At 40.4% G+C, this 22,602-nt stretch overlaps 1 protein-coding gene across 2 annotated transcripts in view; it reads left to right on the forward strand.

Moving 5' to 3' along the window:
- The first annotated feature begins 3,339 nt into the window (after positions 1–3,339).
- LOC131246656 (uncharacterized) overlaps positions 3,340–22,602 on the forward strand; it is a 28,645-nt gene continuing 9,382 nt past the window's right edge. Inside the window, exons 1-9 of one of the 2 annotated variants that reach the window (XM_058247006.1) lie at positions 3,340–3,567; positions 3,639–3,726; positions 7,365–7,481; positions 8,278–8,375; positions 14,442–14,525; positions 14,784–14,914; positions 15,505–15,577; positions 15,674–15,719; positions 22,464–22,573. In XM_058247006.1, the coding sequence (XP_058102989.1) occupies positions 3,481–3,567; positions 3,639–3,726; positions 7,365–7,481; positions 8,278–8,375; positions 14,442–14,525; positions 14,784–14,914; positions 15,505–15,577; positions 15,674–15,719; positions 22,464–22,573 (834 nt within the window). In that variant the 5' untranslated portion in view covers positions 3,340–3,480. The remainder of the gene's footprint in view (positions 3,568–3,638; positions 3,727–7,364; positions 7,482–8,277; positions 8,376–14,441; positions 14,526–14,783; positions 14,915–15,504; positions 15,578–15,673; positions 15,720–22,463; positions 22,574–22,602) is intronic. The other variant, XM_058247005.1, reaches the window with a different exon arrangement.

Raw genomic sequence — 22,602 nt, forward strand, 5'->3', positions numbered from 1 at the left:
TCAGTAGGTCTTTAGGAAACTTTTTGTGTACGTTACGATTCACACACGTCGTGCGTGCATTGGTCACATGTCCTTCGGATGATGTCATTCTTATTTTCCATTGCAGGCATATGTATGGTTCTAAGTCATTTTACTTTTAGCAGGCGACATGTCGTCAAGGGATGGGAAAGTTTCTTGAAAACATATCCAAGTGGTCTTGCTTGGAATCAAGGGATTTAGACTGCAAAATTAGTAGATTTGTTGTAATTCCAAGCCCACAACAAATCTGGATCGATCCTAAAAAATAAAAACTTAAATTTAATGCCACCTGTCTATAACACGCTATGTGAAATAACATTCAACAAAAATAAAATAATAAAATCAGAAACAACCAATCAAACAATCACAAACACACGATTTTACGTGAAAAATCCTTGTAGGAAAAATCACAGTACAAAAGTGATAGAGAGATCCACCGTAATCGAAACTTTAGAATTAACCCTTGCAATTTACACCCTATGAAAAACCTTAGCCATTGAGAAAAATATATTCTCAGTTTTTATAAGTATAGAAACCCTCTCACCTGGTAAAACCCTTGACTTATGTGAAAAAACATTTGTCTATTTTAAATACTAACAGAATTAGGATTTAAATATCTCAACTTACGTAAAATCGTATAACACGTCGGTCGGACCGAACTAACATGTCAGCTAGATCGAACTTACATGTCAATCAGACCGTCTCAGATCAACAAGGTCCTGCTTTGTTCTTGAGAAAATTTGCACTTTTTAAGGTTTGGTCTAACCGACAAAGCCATGCTTCATCTCCCAGACTGCAAAATCCAAGGCATCCATACAACAATCTCCAACTTAACTTGTATTTTGCCAAGTCACCCTGAAAATCACCCACACTAGCCTCCACCTTAAACTTGGACCGCTCTTTGCGTCCTCCCCCTAGAACATAACTCCATTAGTACCCCTATAAAAGGACGCTTAATCTCATCAAAGGCTGGTGAGATCGATCAAGCCCAAGCAGTGCTTTGTCAACATGTCTGTAGTATTATCATCAAGGTCGACTCGACTCGACTCAACTCACATTTAGAGGTGGGCATCGGACCGAGTCGGATCGGATTGAGGCTAACCTGATTCGGTCTGAAATCTAGCTGGATTGACCCGATCCGATCCGGGATCGGGTCCGAGACATACAATCCGATCCGATCCGACACACGGTTGGCCTGACCCGAACCGAGTCCGACTCGGTCAGGGAAACCGAGTCAGATCGGGTTGGGTGCGATTCAGATCAATTTTTTAGATGGTGAAAATCATTATCCTTGTTATTATTTTCGGTGTGGTTCATTTAAGCTTTAGATATGATTCATTTTTTTTCCAGATGATCTAAAATGATCACAAAAAATGGATAAACAGTATGGATATAAAAAAAATAAATCATTGTGGGGCCCATCTAACATTGATATCATTTGAGCCGTTCGTACAACTCGGAGGCCGAGGCGTACAACTGTGAACGTCAAAGCAGCTGTAACGTATTATGCAAGCTTTGACGTTAGCAAGTTCTGTTGGTGGCTATAAATCATATCATGGGATATTTGTTCTATCCAAATTATTCATCCATTTGGCGAGCTCGTTTTAAGGCTTGAGACTAAAAATAAGATGGATTTGACTATCAAGTGGACCACACTTTTGAAATCATTCTTAGCTACTATTTGTGGTATGGTCCAGATGATTTTTGGATATGATTTATTTTTTGGATAATACTCTATAATGATTTCTAAAACTATATGAACGGTATAGATATAATAAATACATCACTGCGGGGCCCCTATAACTTTGATCTCTTTTGAACCGTTCGTACAACTTGGAGCTCGAGGAATGTTAGTGCTCGACTTAGCACGACACGTGCCTAAGCTATAATGCTATAGGCTTATGGACACGGATTGCCTATTACCCACGCCCGTCCCTAGCTCCGAACGGGCAGTTTTATGGGCGGGCCCACCGTGATGTATCTGTACATCCACATCACCTATCCCTTTTCTTGTATTATTTTAAGGCATTAAAATAAAAATGAGGCAGATCCAACGATCAAATAGGGCATTTTCAAAGAAGTTGAATACTTGCAGACGGGTAAACCTTTCACTAGTTTGAAAATGCATCAGAGTTGCTGACTTGAAAACGGGTTCAAAAGAGTCAGTTTAAAATTTTGGACTCACGCTGATGTATATGATAAATCCGTTCCGTCCATACATTTTGCCACAACATTTTGAATCATGAGCTAAATAATGAGCCTGATCCAACACTCAAGTGGTCCACACCAAAAGAAATAGTGGCCCCAAGAAGTTTTTAATGGTTAGTGTTTGATTCTCTTTTTCAAGTGGTGTGGTCCACTTGAGATTTGGATATGCCTCACTTTTTGGTTCATACTGTAAATTCACCTACCATAATGGATGAACGGTGTGGATAAGCGACATGCATCATGGTGGGACCCACAAATAATATCTTGTAGCTTTCTTGTTTTTTGTATCTAAAAAGTACACTGTCAAATTAGGCCTAGGGAAAAACGAGATAAATACAAAGGAAGTAATTATCACCCCTTTCTCGGGTGTTTACAACTTCTTTGAAAAATCAAGCATGCCCTTAATGCTTTGTGCATTTTAATGCAACCAAGATTATTATTTGGTGTGGTCCACTTGAGCATTGGATATGCCTCATTTTTGTGTCCATGCCTTAAAATAATATGAGAAAAGGGATTGACGGTTTGGATGTACAGATACATCACGGTGGGCCCAGGCAGTGTATTTTAGTTTGGATATTTTATTTGGCTTGCATGATATATATATATATATATATATATATATATATATATATATATATATATATATATAAAGAGGGGTAAACGTATAATTCACTGGTTACTACACCCGGTCTGAATTCGACCGAATCAAATCGGATCCAAATGGACCGGATTTCAGTTCGGTTGGATAGTATCAGATCTAAATGGACTGGATTTTGGTTCGGTTCGATTGGATTTGCTATTTATCCGAATCCGATCCGATTATCGTTTGGATCTGTCCAATCCAGGCCATTGGTTCTGTTCGAATCGGGGCGGATCGGGTTAGATGAGTCCATCTTACCCACCTCTACGCACATTCTACCATTAGCTGGTACAATGGATGGATGGAACCGGTGGGCTCCACACAATTTCTGCTGCATGGGCTGTCGGGAGACGGGGGACTCGACTCGACCCAACTCGTCCGGGTCGACTCGACTCAGGACCGAACGACCCAATCCGAGTCGCCGAGTATTTTAGCCAAGCTCTTTTAACCCCTCTTCCAAATGCAAGATATTTCACTATCTTCCTCTCCAAAGTCCTAACAACAAAAAACCTCGCCGACTCTCTCTCTCTCTCTCTCTCTCTCTCTCTCTCTCTCTCTATCTGTATTATGGTATGATGACATGTTGTTGAAGAATCCGAGAGCGAGAGAGAGAAATGGCAATGGCTGGCTTCGGATTCGTCTGCAAAAGCAACTCCTACTCCTTCCCTTTCCGCCCTTCTCTCTTCTACTGCGTTCGCAAGGTCTTATCTCTCCCTCGCTCTCTGTCTGTCTGTCTCACTCTTTGAATTTTTATATCTTCTTTTCTTGGCAGGTTCGTCGCAGCAGCTCTGCAACTGCGGTCGAGCCGCAGGTTCTTACCAAAGAGGACCGTCCAGATCCCACCACTTCTTATCGGAAAGGTGACTTTTTTACTGGAATCTTCTCTCCATGTATTTCTTTTCTTTATTGAAACAAGTTTTTATTTTTTTTTATTTTTATTTTTATTTTTTTTTATTGAGTTTGTAACCCTATATTAGAACCATTTGAGGCATGGGGGAAAGACTGTGTGCCCCGAGTGTTCACCAAGATGCATGTATCTTCGACCATCCAGTAGGGGTCGTTTGGATTGGGGGCATTTGGATGCCTTGGTATTTAAATTACCAGTTGTTGCACTGCCTACTTATTCCAATTGCTGGCAATTATAATTTCTTTGTTTGGGTAACCTCCTATAGTAGGGCATTGTGATTCCCCGAAACTATAATGCCCGTGTTTGGTTGGCTTACAAGCTGGGAATCACTTGTTGTGTACTGTTTATTTATCTAAGAAGTGTCCAGATTAAATGAACAAATGTGGCTATCTCTATCACCTGATCAACTACAACTCTTAAACATAGATTATATCATGCGATAAAATTGATGAGTGGATTGGATGTTGCCCATATGAGCAAAATTTGAACCTGTAATCCACAATAGCTAGGGAAATGAATGACCCATGTCGATCATACCACGGTCCAATCATTAATCTAGACTCTGTCACATGTTTCTCATCCTTGATCGCCCATCCTGTAAAAAAATAAAGATCCTAACTGTCTATTCAATGGTTAATGAAATGGACGTCCATATTGACAATGCTACAAACAGTCTGATCATTGATCTAGACCATCCATCGTATGGACTCACCCTTGATTGCCCATCACTATCATAAATCACTTTTGCTGGATGCTCTTAACCATCAATTCAATGGTTAGGGAAATGGATGATTCATATTGATCATATCGCATTTGGTCTAATCATAGACCTAGACCATCAATCGTGTGGGTCTCGGTGTTGATAGCCATCTAATGACAATCGCCCATGTCATTGCAGGGACACATGCAGGCATTAATGATGATAGATCTCTTATTGTCCCTAACATGTGTTGTATGTGTAGTAAGGACACCGAGGCCGTTGATCATCTGTGCATCCATTGCCTGTTCACGTCTAAGGTCAGGGAGTTCTTCATATTGGATTTTGGGGAATGCTAGATCACGCTAGGTTCAGTTAGGGATCTCCTTTGGGCTTGGCATGGGGCATCTGGGGGGAGGCACAACTGGGCAAGTTGGCTTCTGTTGCTTCCGGCTATTTGGTAGGCAATTTGGGGCGAAAGGAATAGCTGGTGTTTTTGAGATTCAGCTCGGCCAATTGGGGCTATCGTGGGGTTGGTTAAAGTGTGGATATCAGATTGGAAATCTACTTCTTGAATAGGACAGAGGCTTCGTATTTGTCTCTTTGTTTTTTGGCCCTTTCATATTCTTTCCTTGCTTCTTGCAGGTGTTTTTTTTTTTCAAAATAAATTTTCATCATCCTTAAAAGAAAAATCGATGATAGCTGATGGCAGAAGCTGCTGATGGATAAACGAATGCCATGACTTGGTGACTAATCATTTATGTTCAGGATGAATTTAAGCACCCTGGGAGCAACTTAGTGAAGGGAGAGCCAAAGACTCGAAAACAAGTGCAGATGCATCGATGTAGATATTCTTAGAATATGGCCGCGAATGATGGGCGATCGGGCATTGATGTTCTCATGAATATAGCTGTCAATCATAGTAATTGATATTCTCAGAATATGGTCGTTAATGAGAACTCCACTACGAATATCAAGGGATTGAAGAGCCCTCTCACTTTTCTTTCACAAAAGAATTTTTTTTAAAAAAAACACATTTCATAAAATCAATCAATTAGTGTGCTCTTACATTTGGGAGATAAGGGCGTGTTTGGTTCATGGAATTGAATGGTATTGAATTGTATTAGATGGGATTAACGTCATTATTGCACAATGATTGCATGTCTGGAAATTCCATGGTATTGTAGCCATCCAATCCCACATTTGGGATAAAAATTTTGTCACCCGAAAACACCGGATTAAGCAAAATCATGTTTGGTGGACCATGGAATTGTAATCAACGGAGCAAATTCAAAATGGATTTCGTTCACTTGTACACATATATAACTAGAATGTCATGTGTAAACGGTGCATGTAGATGGACGACATGGATAAACGCGTGCATCAATGTGGGGCCCACATGTGTAGTGGATTTCAAAATCCATCGAAATCCTACATGGGACCAAATGCAATTTCATGGGACTAAATGAAATTACATCCCACCTAATCCCAACCTCTCCAAATGCTGGATGGAATTGCACGGTACCAAATGCAATTCTATCCCACCTAATCCCATCTAATACCCTGCGCCAAACGCCCCCTAAGTGAAGCCAGAGCTCCCGTATGTTTATTTATTAGGTCTTGAATTTATGTTGGGGCTTGGCATAGCTCACTAGGGTTTGCAATGGGCTAGGTGATGTAGCCTTGTAGGGCCTTGGCTTGGGCCCCTAAACTTGGATCAAGGGTCAAGCCTTGTGTGAAATCTAGGCTAGGGAAGGTGTGCCGTAATGGCCATTACGTAACGGTAACGGTAGCAACTGTTATGTGTTTTGGGGTCATAATGGCTGTTATAGAAAAAATGACCTATAACGGTCCATTATAGGGCTAATGTAGTTTTTTTTTTTTTTTTTTCCACAAAAAAAGACTGTAATGACCTTTATTATGGGGGCCGTTATGGCCTGTATCATAACGGTAATGGTGGTGGCTATTACGACCACGATTACTGTTATGGAATACCATGAGGCCAGGTGTTTGGGCCAGCTGGGCCGGGTCGGGCCTGGGGCAATGACGAATGTCCTGGCCTGGACAATTGGCCTGGTTCTAATCGTTAAGTGGGCCATTATCATACAAAAATAATGGAGGGTTTGAAGACACTTGTGAGCGGTTCCCATTTAACATACATGTGTAGTTTAAAGGCATTCTTGGATCCTAGGTCATGTTTTAGTTATCAAAGTGATTTATATGATGGGACTTGTTGTGCATGGGAGGGGTTATTGCCAAAAAATTCTTAGATTGCCCTATCCAAATCTTTGATCTCGTCACTATTTTCCTTATGGTGCAAGGGCTAAGGTCTTTTTAACCTGATTAGGGCCATGGCTTAGTGGGCTAGGGCAAGGGGACTAGGGCGGGGCTAGGCCAACCATGGCCTGGTCAGTGGTCATAGCTTGGCCCATTGCCATCCCTATAGTGTGCTCAATTGCATAGTTTGATGGTCCTTCAGTCACACCTGGCCCATTGGTGGCCCTATCCACTGTACGCCTTGCGTACACATGTCAATTGGAACCATCCAAATCACAAGTGTAGTTGTGTGACAGAGCATACCCCAAAAATTATATTGGCCTACCACCATTTTCCCATTGGTAGCTACCAAAATGGATGGTGTAAAAGAAAATGTAAAACTTTCCAAATCAACAGGCAAAATTGGATGGTTAAGATTGGATTATCATGTATCTTTTCTAGTCCATGCTCCATTCACATTGGGGACGATGGTTTGGACAGTCATGATTGAATTTGATTGAGCGCATGTATGGATGGATTGCTAATACTCTCTTGAGTATGGTGAACTCACGCTTGGTCAATCTTGAAACTTATGATGAATCGTCTTTTCTCATCTATTTATTTTATTTTGTTTGAAGCGACTGATGATGTCAACGCGATGGAGTGGAAGAAGCTGAGTTCTAAAGAACTCGGGATCACGACATCGATGATTGCAAAGCCGACAAGATTAGTTCTCAATGGACTTAGGAAAAAAGGTATTGCATTTTTCTAGCATTTTATTTTCAGTCACGTTTTGAATGAATGTAATCAAGGATGTGGTGGAGATTTACAATTTTAAGCAATGAAGTACTGAGGACTTCGATATACATGTAGTAGCATTGAATTAGCAATTATCATAATGATGGGTTGGGCCCACTTTTATGTGATCCACTGTTCATTTGGTGGGCCACATCATGCATGCCCCATGCTCTAAGGATTCTCTCTCCATGGATGTTCTTAACTATCTGATTGACGGATCATTTTAATGTTAAAGGTAGAGCATTGGCTATATATGGATGAATACAATCCTTCTGTGGGGCAGATTTGGAGTCATGGTCTATGCTATGATGTGGCCCACCAAAACGAATGGTTTGTATCACCGAAAGGTGAGCCTAACCTCAATGGCTGTTGGCCTAAGTGATGAAGGCTTATTTGCTAAAGCGAGCATTGTGTGATACCTCCATAATGTTGGGTTTTGCACATGGATACATTAATCAAAGACAGGTAATTATGCATATGCTGACATATTGGGCTCTTCCAGAAAAGAGGCTCTTCCAACAAGTGTACTAGTGAATTGGGTAGCAATGAATTTAAATTTCTTTTAATTGTTCTGAATGATATAAATATATGTTGTTTCAAATAAAAAAACTCTTCAAGTCCATGTTGTTTCTTGATAAGGCATCGGGTTTGAATTTAGTCTTTCATTGTGTTTTGATTTTCTGAATCATTGACTTCAGTGTCTGTAGTATCTTCATATCATCCTCCTTGCAATTCTAAAGGCTTTTGGTGCAGGATATGACGTTTACCTTGTTGGAGGCTGTGTGCGGGATCTCATTTTGAAACGAACTCCAAAAGACTTTGACATTATAACTTCAGCCGAGCTCCAAGAGGTTCCCAACTCAATAGCCAACTCTTTATCTTTATCCATTCATTGATTTTTCTTTTTCTGTTAAATGTCATGCCATGATGTAGTTGAATTTGTAATATAAATCTTTGCATTATGTTTATTTTAGTACTTTAGTCATTTAGCGTCATTACCACTCTTCAATTCGGAACACCTTATTCTAGCTATAAGCTTTTTCATTCATATAGTTGGTTATCTACATCTTTGCAGCACTGAATTGATCAGGGTTGTAGTCTCAATCTCATACTGTTTATATCAAGGTGTGCTGTATCGGTTTCGGTGAGCGTAACAACGCCTGTTGAAAATACTCCAAAAAAATGTAAAGAAAAAATTCAGAATATTGAGAGGATTCAAAATATGTATTCTTTTGTGGTTTTTAACATGTTTATAATGGTGCAACGGTCCACTCTTTTGGTAAGAATGTTGTCTCATACTCTTAGCCTGTCTGGTGATTTTATTAACCTGATGGGTTAGATTGATCCCGAGTTGGCCCAAAATTCATACAAGCTATGACACTCATCCCACTAATGCATTTCTCCAAGTACTTGACATCATTCTCTCCAAGTAATTTAAAGAAAAAATAAAATAAAATTCAAATAAATAATGCCGACGAGTTGGGGGACCACTCAAATGCCCCCAAATTGACCTCAAATTCATGCACTCTATGGTACTCATCCCACTAATGCATATCTCTAAGCATTCAATATCATTCTTCTCAAGAAATAAAAAAAAATAGAATTAAATTTGGATGAATAGTGTCACCAAATTTGGGTACCATTCGAATGCCCCCAAATTGGCCCGAAATTCATGCAATCCATGGCACTCATCTCACTTAATACAATGGGCTCCAAATTGTGCTTATTTCACCATCTGATTTTCAAATCGATGGACATTTATTGGACCGTGAAGAATTAAAAATATCCAGTGTTCTTATTTTAATAAACAAGTATCCACAAATCAATGGTTAGGGTCATTCAAACAATCTAATTTTGGGATTGTGACTTAGCATTAGTGGGCCTCACATTTTAATGGGTGTAATTTGATTTAATGCATTGCCACGTGTACAAATTTCTGAGTGCAAGTGTATCAAGCGTCATATACCAATAAGGAAAAAAGAGAGTTCTCAAGTCAAATTGGTTGGACCACTAGCTACGATCCACCCAGAAAATAACTTTCAACTGGTTAAGTGCACGTGAAGTCCAACATTTCCAATAGCTTGGCCCCAAAATGAGGGTCACCTAGTGCAAAAATCATCCATATATACTCATCAAATCGGCCGCACCACAGACAATTTTCTAGCCATTGATAATAAAAATAAATAAATTACAAGTGTGGTCCAATCGATGCTTGAGTTTTGCAAAAAAGTCATCTGTGGTGGGGCTAACTTATTGGATGGATTGAATTTCTCGCACACATAAAAGATTGGAAGTTATTCGCTGCTGGACTGTGACTTATAGTCCAATCGGTTTGGACCATCTCTTTTAAATACTAGGAGATAAAGAAGCCACATTTTGGCACTCTTTTGAAAAGAAGCCACATCGGTCCACTCGTTGCTTGAGAAGAAGAGGAGGAAGAAAAAGAAAGAAGAAGAAGAAGAAGAAAGAAGAAGAGACTCCCATCTTAGCCCCAGCTACGCATTTTTCTTCTTCTTGAAGAAGATAGAAGAAGAAAAAGAAAAAAGAAAAACACTTCATCTAAGCTGTTTTTTATTTTTATTTTTATTTTTCTATTTTGTTTTGGGAGGTGATCGTTATGGCCCCCATGACGATGCCATTTTTTCGTGGGTGCCCGATTTGAGCCTGAATTGCGTAACGGGACACCTATGTTGGTTTTGGGTTGGGATCTCACCTTTAGGTATGTGGGCATGTTTAAGCACTCTTACATTCAATATATTATGAGTTGTTAGTGCGAAACCCACATTCTGTAATGTGCGTTTATAGAAGTTCATCATCATCATGATGTGGCAAAAGTTTGACACTGGCTGCCAGCTGAATGCAACCCTCCTTCATCCGGGCTTGGGACCGGCAATGAGAGCAAAAAACTCCCCCAGGCGTGGTGTAGTAGACTCTCACAAAAGTTCATTACATTCAAGTGCTATCTAATAGCATAGGTTGATTGCAATGGATGTTACTGATTTTGACGGTGTTCTGTTCAATTACCCTCGTGGTAGAAAAGATGACCGATTGGAGGATCATGATTACACTTATGATGTAAAACTTAAGATTCCTAAGTTTTATGAAGAATCTAAGGATTACAAAGAACAAATACAGGATTCCTTTGAAGTGTTTGAAGATTCGATGAATGACGTGTGCCACAATCTAAGAAGATACAAAGCAAAGATTCTATCAATGGATCGATAGATGAATCTATCAATGTATTAGCATATGGGTTAGTTGATGGAACAAGTAATGGATTAGTGTAGGAAGAGATGATGGTGCATTCTGGCATGTAGTATGTCAAAATTGAGGACATGTAGTGAGTATTTGGTTCAAAATTGAGGAAGAGATGATGGTGCATTCTAGCGAGTATTTCGTTCGGAGTCTTTGCCCTAGCTGAGGTTTCTTGGGTGAGGCCTCTATGGAAGACTTCTTGAATGCTTGGCATATAGCATATGGTGGAGGTTTAGGTCAAAGATTCTTCTCACGGTTGTATGGTCCATTTGGAGAGAGGAATAACTGATGCTTTCACAATGGTTGTATTTCGGCATCAGGGGTCTACAACATGGCCCTTCTTCTGTTTTGTGATTGGGGGCCTTGAGGGGTTCTCTTTGTTTAGTCGGATGGGTCTCCCCAACCATGGGGCTGGTTATTGTTGTATTTTATCCATAGTCTCTTAGCTTTTCCTAGGTTTTTTTCCTTGTTTCCGTTTTATTTCCCCTTGTTCTTGTTCTTGTTTTGCTTTCTGTTTGGCTTTGGCCTAATACATTCCATCTTTTAAAATAAATAAATAAATAAAATTGAGGACATGTTGGTCCCATCCTGTGATGATCAAAGCACATTAGCCCCCCAGCTCGGGCTTAACTGGTATCATAGTCAGTTTCAGCTAAGGTGAGAGCCAAGACCTTTTAGAGGTGTCATTTTGTGCTTTTTTACTATTCATCTACTATCTACCACGTCCATTATAGAACCAGAATGCATCCTGTTTTTTAATTTCTTAGTTAGCCAATATAAGGGATATGATGAATGGGTTCTGGATGAGTCACTCTCATCTTCAGTTTTCTCCCGATCCCTCCACTCACAACAAAGCCAATCATTTGAAAAGAGTGTTCGTACTCTCTTCCATGGTCTAAGTTAAGGGGTTACTCTTCGTATTTGGACAAAGGTTCTTCGATTATGTTGAAGTTGAAGGAGTTTAAAAAATCTTATAAAATGCAAAAAAAATAAAAATAAATGCATTTTTGTTTCCATTCTTAATGATGACAAGTTAAATTGAAGCATGCAGAAGGGAATGCACTTCTCCATTATCGATCTTGTTTGGCAGGATTTGGATGCTTTGGTCCTCTTTTGTTTTCTCAACTGTTGAGGAAAGCATGTTAATTGGAGCTATCAATGCTCCTATGGACAAGGGAAAAGTGGTTTCCTATATTAGTTCGGACCTCTTCCTCATGTTGACAGACATGTACCTCAAATAGGCACTTTGATTATAGATGCAGACTAAAGGATTCAACATGCTTCCTAGATCGATGAATATTAGTTTCACGTGGAAGATTGGGTATTGAGTACTCAATATGATCTCAACCATTTCCCAAAGAATCCCACCTTTAATTGTCTCTTCGTACAAGGATAACACAAGGGTTGAGTCATGATGCGGCTATGACTACGACATAGCGATGTCCAGATCTCGAAGTCATGGACCCTAGGCTCGGTCTGCCCCGAGCTATCGGGCTCCTTTAGCCTTTAGGCTGACCTAGAAGGCAATATAGTTGTGCCCTTTGATGAAGAACGAGAACTCGTCAATGAAGCCTAATCAATTGGGGGTCCAATATACCCTCGACAACGATTGGTCTCGATGGTCATTGCAGGAAAGAGGTGCTATACATGGATGGCACCAAAGGAGTAGAAATAGAAAATGCTGAATACTTGGAAGGATAAGAGGTGCAGCCGTTAGCTCATCAATTTCTCTAAAACAACTAAGATACATATTAGAGAAGCTTGGCGTGAGACAAGATCATTGATGTCGCACAAAGTCTCTCTTATGGACCTCGTGTATGGCACTAAAACTAATGTAGAAGACCTTACCATCGGGGCAGTCAAATAGCCCTCGTGGGTATCAACTAACAAGCCACTACCATCCTTTGCCTTCCCGCAAATGAGTCCAGTCTCCTTGATAGTGAAGTTGATAAGTTCACTTTTCCAACAGCTCATTTTTCGACTGAAGCCAAAGGGACTGCGCTAATTACTCGTACATCCAGATTCTACTGAATAAGAGGAGTAATGGAGACATCCATGTGGCTGAAATGCACGAAGCGCATGTCCTTCACCATCATTCGATGTAACTTGTCATAGTTAAGAATGCAAACAAACTCCCATAAAGTCTTGTAAAGCTCACTTTTTTGTATTTCCAAAAAATAGCCTAAATAAGAGTTCTTGCTGATAATGATTGAAACCCCAAGGCCATGATACTCAAGATGTCTGTATTCTTGTATTAAAATTATGATATGCAAGTTACATATTAGTGTGCATGTTTTGAATAATGATATACATGATTCATACGGCATGCCCCTACCAATGTACGAGTGTTGCAGTGTCAATAGTGCGGTACACTATTTTCAAAATTTTCAAGGATAGATTACAAGGCCAAGAACTATTTTAGAGTGCACAGAGCCAAATCTTAACTGCAAAGTTGAGTTTCAACAAATGTCATGTAGAAATCATGAAATATGGCGATTTTTTCGGAGCTCTTGTTTCATTCGTTTTTCTGTTTTGGGAAGACCTCTAATCCAACCCTCGCTCATTTGAGGTTAAAGGGTGCAAGAAAAATGGAAAGGGTAGTCAAAACAGTTCTTAGAGGCGTCTCTATTGATTGGTTTCATCCACCTATATCCAGTGTTCAAAATATCAGTATCGCGTTACGTATCGCATTCTTGGCATACGGATACGTATTGGTTATTGCAGGGGATATATCGGTTGTATCGTATAATGTATCGCTGTTGTTGGAAACATGGGGAAACATTGGGAAATTGGTTGAATTTTTCGATGAAACTTCGGTGATTGTTAAAAAGACATCAATACACACTTATAAATAAAAAAATTACAAAAAAGAAGTACACATAATAGGTTTTCTTTGTATGGGGTCCTAATCTATGCGTTGTCTAACTGATTTGATGCAAGTATATTCAATTTCTATCCATATAATTTATAAATGTAAGAAGACATGTGGAAACACAAGCAATACATTCAAAAGCAAAAGAAGAATCACTATATTAGGTTACAGACATGTTTAATGTGATGTTTGAACACAAAGAATGCAAACGATTTGCGAGAAATTGAGAAAATTTAGTTCTTTTTCAAATTTTCGCAACTCGGCCCATCTCCTCCAAATCTTGAAATCAAAGCTCCCGATCCATGTTTTTTCATGCAGAACATGAAAAATCATGAATTTGTAACAATTTGACACTAATTTAACATGATTTACAGAAAATGAGAGCATCAAAATTTGAAAATGCTCACTAGATCGAACATGTGGGATATTTCGCACTACTTGTGCGTTTCGTATCGCACTGGTGGGATACAAGATATATCAGTGGGATATATCGGCCAATATTGTCGATATTTAAAACAGTGCCTATATCTATGGTTTGGTTTCCCTTGGGCATTATAGGGACCTCTTCCCGGATTCCTGCCTTGAGACTAATGCTTCCAATGCCTTAAGAAGCCCATCTTCATGCCCAAACAATTGTTTTCCTTGTGTCTGTGCAGTGGCCAACTGGCCATGGACTTAATAGACCAACTGCCATGTGCTGTTCATTGTCAATTTAAACTAAGATGCCTGTGTTCATGCCTCATTGAGACTTTCAAGAAAAAACCACCAATAGTTTGACCAACATTTGCAGGTAGTGAGAACATTTTCAAGATGTGAAATAGTTGGAAGGCGGTTTCCCATCTGCCATGTGCACGTCAATGACTCCATCGTGGAGGTATGTGTTCTTTCAATGCCTTATAGATACCTTCCACTGGCTATTACTGATGAGTCAGCTTTAAAGAGATGCTTGGTAAGTTACTCTACAAAGATGTGCTAATGAAAAGCGAAGTTGGTACGAGAAATTCTTGTGTGTGAAGTTGGTACAAGAAATTCTTATGTGCCACACACATGTATATATGTATATGTATTTATGTATGCATGAATGTATTTATATTTCTTTTGGACTTATTTTCTGCAGTTCTTTTATGAATAGGTTTCAAGTTTTAGCACCTCTGGAAGAAAGTCTAGCAGGGACTTGACTTATTTCTTTAGAAGACCTGGCTGCAATGAGCATGACTATAATCGTTGGAGAAATTGTTTGGGACGGGACTTCACAATTAACGGGTTACTAATTTGACCTTGCGCACTTGGAACTTTCAACATGCCATAGTTGTTAGTGATGGTTCGAGCACAGTTATTCTCTTGACATAATTTGCACCTCATTCATTCTCCATTTAAACAATTTATCTTATTCAAGAAATGGAGGAGATCTTGACCACCTGGAGGATAAAGCATTGCCTTACTGTACATGCAACATATGTGATGATTATCCAAACTGTTCGTTCATCTTAAGGCTCCATAAATGGACCACAGACCAGAAATCACAATAATCAGACAATCCCAATAATGTAAAATGTCTTATGAGAATCATTGATTGGATTTTTGTGATTTTTGTACACCACTTCATTTAAATGGCGAAGATTATTTAACACCTTAAGTTTTCGTCTATGGTCTATTCATGGTTCTTCCCAGAATGAATGGTTCATATCATTACACACTTGCCATGCATACAGCATTGAAGGTGGAAGTTTAGTCCTCCCAGGTGTGCTGGACTACCTCCCTTCAAGAATATTTCTTTGGTTGTTTTTCTTTGTTCGTTTTTACTTAACTTTGCTTGGGCTATTCTTTTTCATGCTTCTTTTTCTTTGTGGCAGGTTGATGTTCGATCCATATGCAAATCTTGTGTACGACTACATGGGAGGCATGGAAGATATTAAAAAAGCTAAAGTGTGCATGTATCTTTTTACATTTTCAGTTTAATTGAGTTCCTCAGGCCATTGTCCCTGTGTCTTTTGTGCTTATCTGGATCTTGCCTATTCTCAGGTTCGGACTGTAATACCTGCATATACATCTTTCCAAGAGGATTGTGGTAAGTATCTATGTACTGCATTTATTCTGCTAAAAGCTTGTATGATGGGAGATGCTCGTGAGAGAAATTCATATCCTGTGGTGGCATGTGTGTGTGATACCTGTGCCATTCATCAGGTGGGCCACTCCATTATATTTTGTGGTCTGAGATCAGGAAGGTCCAGTCATCAGGAGGGCTATTTTTTGCGTACATAAAAATGGACAGTTAAAAATGATTGACCATGTGATCCATATTTGTTTTGCACCTGTGGCATATGTGCTGACTAGACTTGATTGATTATGAAGCAATGGCATGTACATGGAGGGGGCCACCTTTTTCTATTTTTAATTTTATCTTTCTATGTGAAGTAGCAACAATTTTGTTAAAAAGGAAAAGGACACATTGAGGAAGAAGGAAAGAGGGAAAGAGTTACCAACACAAGCAAAAGAAAAATGGACTCCTTTGGCTAAATCATTCGCCTCTCTACCCACTTGGGTAGGTGAAACTTCTGAGTTGGAGGCAATGAACTGGATTTTGTTGGAGAGAGGTTAGATTTCAATGTTCAGAATGCTCTTTACAAGCCCAACTAATCACATTCATGGTTGGCTTAGATGCTTCAAAGAAAACAGTGTCAAGCCTTTCTTAAGAGCCAAAGCCTCTACTTTGGTGAGTCCCCTTGGCCAACCGGCCCAAACAAGGACGAGATCTCCCCATTAGCATTCCTGACAATACCTCCTATTCCCAATGTACGAGCCATCATATGCAGCTGGAGCATCAAGATGCAAGGTGGAAAAGAAGGATGTTGATTGTGGGAAAGACCTAACAATGCTTTAGTTAAAACTAGGGGTGTACATCGAGCCGAACCGAGTCGAGCTGGCCTCAGCTCGACTCGGCTCGGCCATTGGCTGACCTCAGCTCGAACTCAGCTCGGCTCGGTTTGGTCAGCAGCTCGGGCCGAGTTCGCCATTGAGGCATTTCCACAAACACTTGTACTGCACCTTCAAAATCCACAATCACCTGGGCGGGGTAGGACGCAATCCACATCCGGCTTCCACACCCTTCTCAAACAGAGAAGCAAAGATACACATTTCGTCCTCGGGCAGTGCCAAACCGACCTCGACCCCCCTTTCTTTGTCCCTGCTGTCTCCAATATAAAAGCTTCCCTCTCTCTCAATCGATACCATCTCTATCTTCCTTGGCTTTCCCCACCCAAAATCCGTTTCGTAGACCCACCAACAAGAAGGAATCTGTCACCCAACCAGGACAAAGTTCTATAAAGCCTATTCCAGACCTCCGCCGTTGAGTCATTTTATCAAACAGTTGGTAAGCAACATGCCAACATCAATGGCAAAGTAACCGAGTCACCGAATTGGTACGATCCGAGTTCGATCCAAGCTGGATTCGAGCCGAGTCGAGTTGAGCTGGGGCTTGCTCGAACTCGGCTCGAACTCATTTTCAAGCTCAAAAAATCAGATCGACTCGGCTTGAACTCAGCTTCGAACCGGGTCGAACCGAGCTTTTTCGAGTCGAGTTGAGCGAGCTAACCGAGCTAGCTCGGTTCGTGTACACCCCTAGTTAAAACTAGTGTCACAAGACCCCCTACCATCTTCAGTTCTTCCAAAGAAAACATAAAGACTCGAAGTTCAATTTTATTTCTGAAAGGCAATGATGCCAAATGTCACATAAGGGTGCTTTATTGGTCTTAACAAAAGAGAGAAATCTTTCTGCTATGTAAAAGACTAAAATACAACAATGCTTGCTTATTTCCCAATGAAAATAAGAGGGGTACTTTGGAGTTTGGACAATTCTAACACCTGAATAACCTAATCAATTACTAACATGCACGTGATCAAAGGATCCATACGTGTGACCATGTGGACCCACATGTGTGATTTGGTTGGGCACACCCTTGATTTTTAACGATTCCTCTTGAAGAGGGTGCCCCATCTAAAGTGGCGGCATTTGCTTGGCTAGTTGTATGGAATAGGGTGTTGACGATTGAGAATTTAAGGGAGAGGGGCCTTGTCATTGTTAATGCTTGTCCTTTGTGCTGGCAAGATGAGGAGTCAGTGAATCATCTGTTTCTGCTTTGTCTGTTCTCTAGGGAGGTTTGGGAAAGCTTCTTTGGACTCTTCGGTGTGTCTTGGGTTATGCCTAGGTCAATTGATGGTTTCTTTAAGCAGTGGCATTCTAGTGGTCAAGGTATATTTGGAATTGTGGTTTAAAGGCTCTCTCATAGCCGGATTATGGGCTATTTGGAAAGAGCGGAACAATAGATGCTTTCGGGATATGTCTGGCAATCCAAGAGGAGTTTTTCTCCGTGCAAAATCTAGGGTTGCAGCGCGTGGGCTGTGTGTTGGACCTTTTTGTTTTTTGTGTTGTTTTTCCCTGTATTCTTTTGTCTCTACCGTCTTTTTTAATAAATTGTCATCCTTAAAGCAAAAGCAAAAGAAAGTTGAGTTTCCAACAACCATTCGGTGGAGATTTTCATCTACAACTCAGCGTCCTCTTACCTTGTTTACCAAGGGCTAATGGTAGAAGACATCAGAAGTGCCCCCCCAAACTTGGGTCTTCAAAATGCCCCACTCCACTTGATGATGTTGCTTTTTATTCTTTCTGCCACTTTGACAATGAGTCTTCTAACATTAAGGATTATTTCTTTCCTTCAAAAATCACAATTTCCCAACATAAGGATAAGGGAAGCTTTCCCAGTTGCTTTCAAGGGGGGCTCTTGTCCCAACTCCTTTATAACCAGTGTTGGAAGTGTCAATATTGCATTATGTATTCACACCTTTGGGATACAGAATATCGTGGGAAACATTGGGAAATATCAAATATCACGTACATCACCTAATGTAACAGTTTGAGAGAAATATTGAGGAAGCTTAATGAAAATAGTGGATTTTTTTAGTAGAACTTCAGGAGATGTTGTAGGGCAGATGATTACAACACTTAGAACTCCAAAAAATAAATAAATAAATAAATAAAAATAAAGAAAAAGAAAAGTGCTGTCAGCCATAAATGATGCAGTCATAACGAAATGTTCAAATTATTCAAATGTCATACAATACAAGCAATAAAACACAAACAATAAAACCAAGTTAGCACAAGGAGGAGTGTTGTTGTGCTAAGTTTGAGTGGCATCTTCATGTGAGTACTGTTGTAACAAAGGCAGACTGCATGTTATTAGAAGTGGTAGGATCTTACGGATCAAGCCACACACAAATAAAAGTGATAGAACGTGGCATATCAGATGATCCATCGGGAGAAACAATAGAAGTAGGAAAGACAGACTAAATAGAGACCCGAGTATTAGGAAAGCTATCGGTTGCTAAGTAAACAAACATAAGAAATGAAAGGGGAGTTATAGTTTATGTGATTAAAAGTCACTTCCATGGTTGAAAGATAGAAGAGGAGATGTGATGTAGAGAAGATTCATCAAGAGAAACCAATTTCAAGTTCTCACAGGAAATATTGCTAAACATTACAAGTACCACTAGATATCATAGGTATAGCCAGAAATAGCAAGAAATATCATAGATATCACGATATATCAGCATCAATCGATGATATTATCCTCGATATATTGGATTTTTAAAATTTAAAATTTAAAATTTTTATTTTTATTTATTTATTTATTATTATTATTTATTTATTTTTTTGTATTTTGGCATGGTATCATTTTGCTGACCGACAAACTGAAAATATCAGCCAATATTGTTGATGCATAGAGCACTGCCTACAACATCTCAAGCTTTCTCGAAAGCTTTAAGTCATTTTAAAAAGATCTACAAAATACCCGCTTATCTTCTAAGCCACAAGGCAGTGGATGAATACCTGTTTCCAGACGATACCCTTGTCTTTTGTGAAGCGTCCGCCGCCATGATGGATAAGCTAAGAATTGTTGTCAAATGCTTTGAGGTCATTTTGGGTCTTAAAGTTAATTTGCTCTAAAGCAAGATGTATGGGGTGCAGATGGAGGCAAATGAAGTGGAGTTGTTGGCTGATATTTTTGGTTGCGTGGCGGGTTCGCTTCTGGCTACCATTGTGGGCCTTTTGTTGTGTGTGGGAAAACCAACAAAGCATCTATGGGATAAGGTGGTGGAAAGATTTGAGCAGATGCTAGCTCATTGGAAAGGTTGTTATCTCTCCATTGGTGGTCATGTTACCTTAATCAAAGTGGCTCTATCTAATTTCCCCTTACATTTGATGTCGCTTTTTAAATGCCTAATGTTGGTGCTTTCTAGATTTGAGAAGCTTAGGAGGGATTCCTATGGCAAGGAGCGGACAAGAAGAAAATGTTCCATCTCCTTAGTTGGAATGAGGGTTTGTAAAACCTATGAGGAGGGAGGTGTGGGGATAAAGGATCTCAAAACAATGAATATTGTGTTACTTGGCAATTGGCTTTGACATCTCGATGAGGATGATGGGGCTCTTTGGAAAGAGGTTCTCAAAAGTGTGGATCCTCAGCGGGGGGTTGGGGGATAAGCGACTTGTCTCTTTGTCGAGCACTAGCCCCGTGGAAAGAAGTTTGTTCGTTAAAAGTGGCCTTCTTGCAAGGAGTGGGGTTTTCCATTGGTAACGGTGAAAATAATAATAATAATAATTAAATTTTAGAAGTTTGTATGGGTGGACTCTTTTGCTCCAAAGAGTCGTTTCCTTCCATATCCACTTTGGTGTTGGATCCTTCCGTTTTAGTGGTGAATTGCTTCTCTTGTATTGGAGGGGTGTTAGTGTGGGAGCCTTCGTGTAGGCATCTCCTTCGAGATGAGGAAGTGGAAGAGTATGTCAATCTCTTGGAATGCATTCACCTCATCGCCCTGGTTGATTCTGAATCGGATAAGTTGGCGTGGAGAGTTGATAAGACTGGTGTTTTTTCAGTCAAATCTTTCTACTCTCTTATAGGTGGTGTCAATCATCAAAGAGAGGTGTGGGACACTTGTTTTGAGTGGTCCTATTTCATCCCTCCTAAGATAGTAGCTTTCGGGTGGCTAGTCGAAAGAAAGAAAGTCCTTACTATACATAATTTGAGGAAAAGAGCAATCGAGATTCCAAATATTTGCATTATGTCTATGCCAAATGAAGAGATGGTTGACCATCTATTTTTGCACTACTCCTTGTTGGGCCTGATCTGGGCTTATATTTTGCGCTGATTTCAAATCTTGTGGAGTCACCCAAATTCGGTAGATCAATGTTTGTTTACGTGACACGATGTTAACTTCGGTCATCCAAAGAAAGTGCTTTGGAGAATGGCTTTACTTGCTTTATGGTGGGCGATGTGGGAAGAAGGAAATGCGAGGTGTTTTAACAACACCAAGAAGTCGGTGGAAGGCATCTCCCAAAGAGTTATGACTTTTTATTATTAAATGGGCTTCTTCTGTCTCGAAGCTTAGGGGTTGTAATTTGGAGTTTCTTGGGATGTAATTGAGTTGCCGCCTTGGCATTTCTTTGCTGCTGTTTTGTTGCTGGCTGTAGTCTTTGTTTTGCTTTGGCTTTTATAAAAATTCGTTCTCTCCAAAAAAATAAAAATTGAAACAAATACCAGGGAGCTTGTGTTCTCAAGGTATGTGGCGATCAAGGATGGGAAGTCTGCTTTAGATGGGGATGTTAATGGGTCAGGCCTAGGCCCGTCTGCAGTCTGTCCAAGCTCAAACCCCAAAGTAAAACAGCAAGGTTGGTCTTGTCATGGGTGAAAATAGCTAGACCTGAGCCTAGTTCAAGATGATTTTGCTGAGCTGAACCTGAGCTTGGTCCATTCACCCATTGTGCATGCATTGTGGCCTAGAAATTAGGCCACTTCGACCATCATTTCGACTACACATTCGCAAAGGAACCAGCAGGGCTAAAACCCTCAATGAGTTGGGCTGATGGGCTTTAGACACATATCGCGGGTCAATAAATAAACATGCTTGAATTTTAGGCGGGGCTACGCAAGCCCAAGCCTGGCTCATGGTGGGCCAGGTCCGAAAGCGCCTATGAGTCAACCTGGCCCATTGGCAACCCTAGCTCCATGATGCAGGACAATTAACCACTTGCTCTAAAAGCTCGAACTGATAGAGCATGGTGAATTAATCCATTTATCTCATAGCCCAAGCCCCACATCGCATGGGTTAGGACCTCAGCTGAACCCCCCTCGTGGGCCCCACATCACATGGGTACTGCCTCACACGAGCCACCCGTCTTACACAGGCCGCCCACCACGAGTGTGTCCTTGCATCCCACCGGCTATCCTACTCGAGCCCAGTGTGAAAATGCCCCTGCATTAATCACTCCCGGCGAGGAGTCTCGAACACAAGACATCTCGCTTTGATACCAATTTGATGCAGGACAATTAACCACTTGCTCTAAAAGCTTAAATTGATAGATCATGGCGAATTAATCCCTTTATCTCATAGCCCAAGCCCCGCATCGCATGGGTTAGGACATCGGCCAAATCTCCCACGTGGGCCCCACATCACATGGGTACCACCTCGCACAGGCCACCCGCCCTGAGTGTGTCCCCGCATCCCACAGGCTAGCCCACTCGAGCTTGGTGTGAAAATGTCCCAGCATTACTCCACTGTGGGGCCCACCAAATAATGGTTGGATCTAGCGCACATGTCATATTGCTTTCTGTGGGGTGAGAAAGCCAAATCCTACTCATGCTGGTAGCCTCAGCAGGGTTCTTGTAAAATATGATGGTCAATTCCCATGTATGATCATCTTATCCACTTTTTATCCGCATAGATATTGTCATCTAATACCATTAATGTGTTTATTCCACAGCTCGCATTTTACGTGCGGTCAGAATCGCAGCTCGTTTAGGCTTTCGCTTTGCGAGAGAAACAGCTCATTCTGTGAAGTACTTATCTTGTTCAGTACTAAAACTTGATAAGGTATTGGAATTATTTTTCTTGATATCTTG

The sequence above is a fragment of the Magnolia sinica genome, chromosome 5 (assembly GCF_029962835.1).
Source record: "Magnolia sinica isolate HGM2019 chromosome 5, MsV1, whole genome shotgun sequence".
Classification (NCBI taxonomy): domain Eukaryota; kingdom Viridiplantae; phylum Streptophyta; class Magnoliopsida; order Magnoliales; family Magnoliaceae; genus Magnolia; species Magnolia sinica.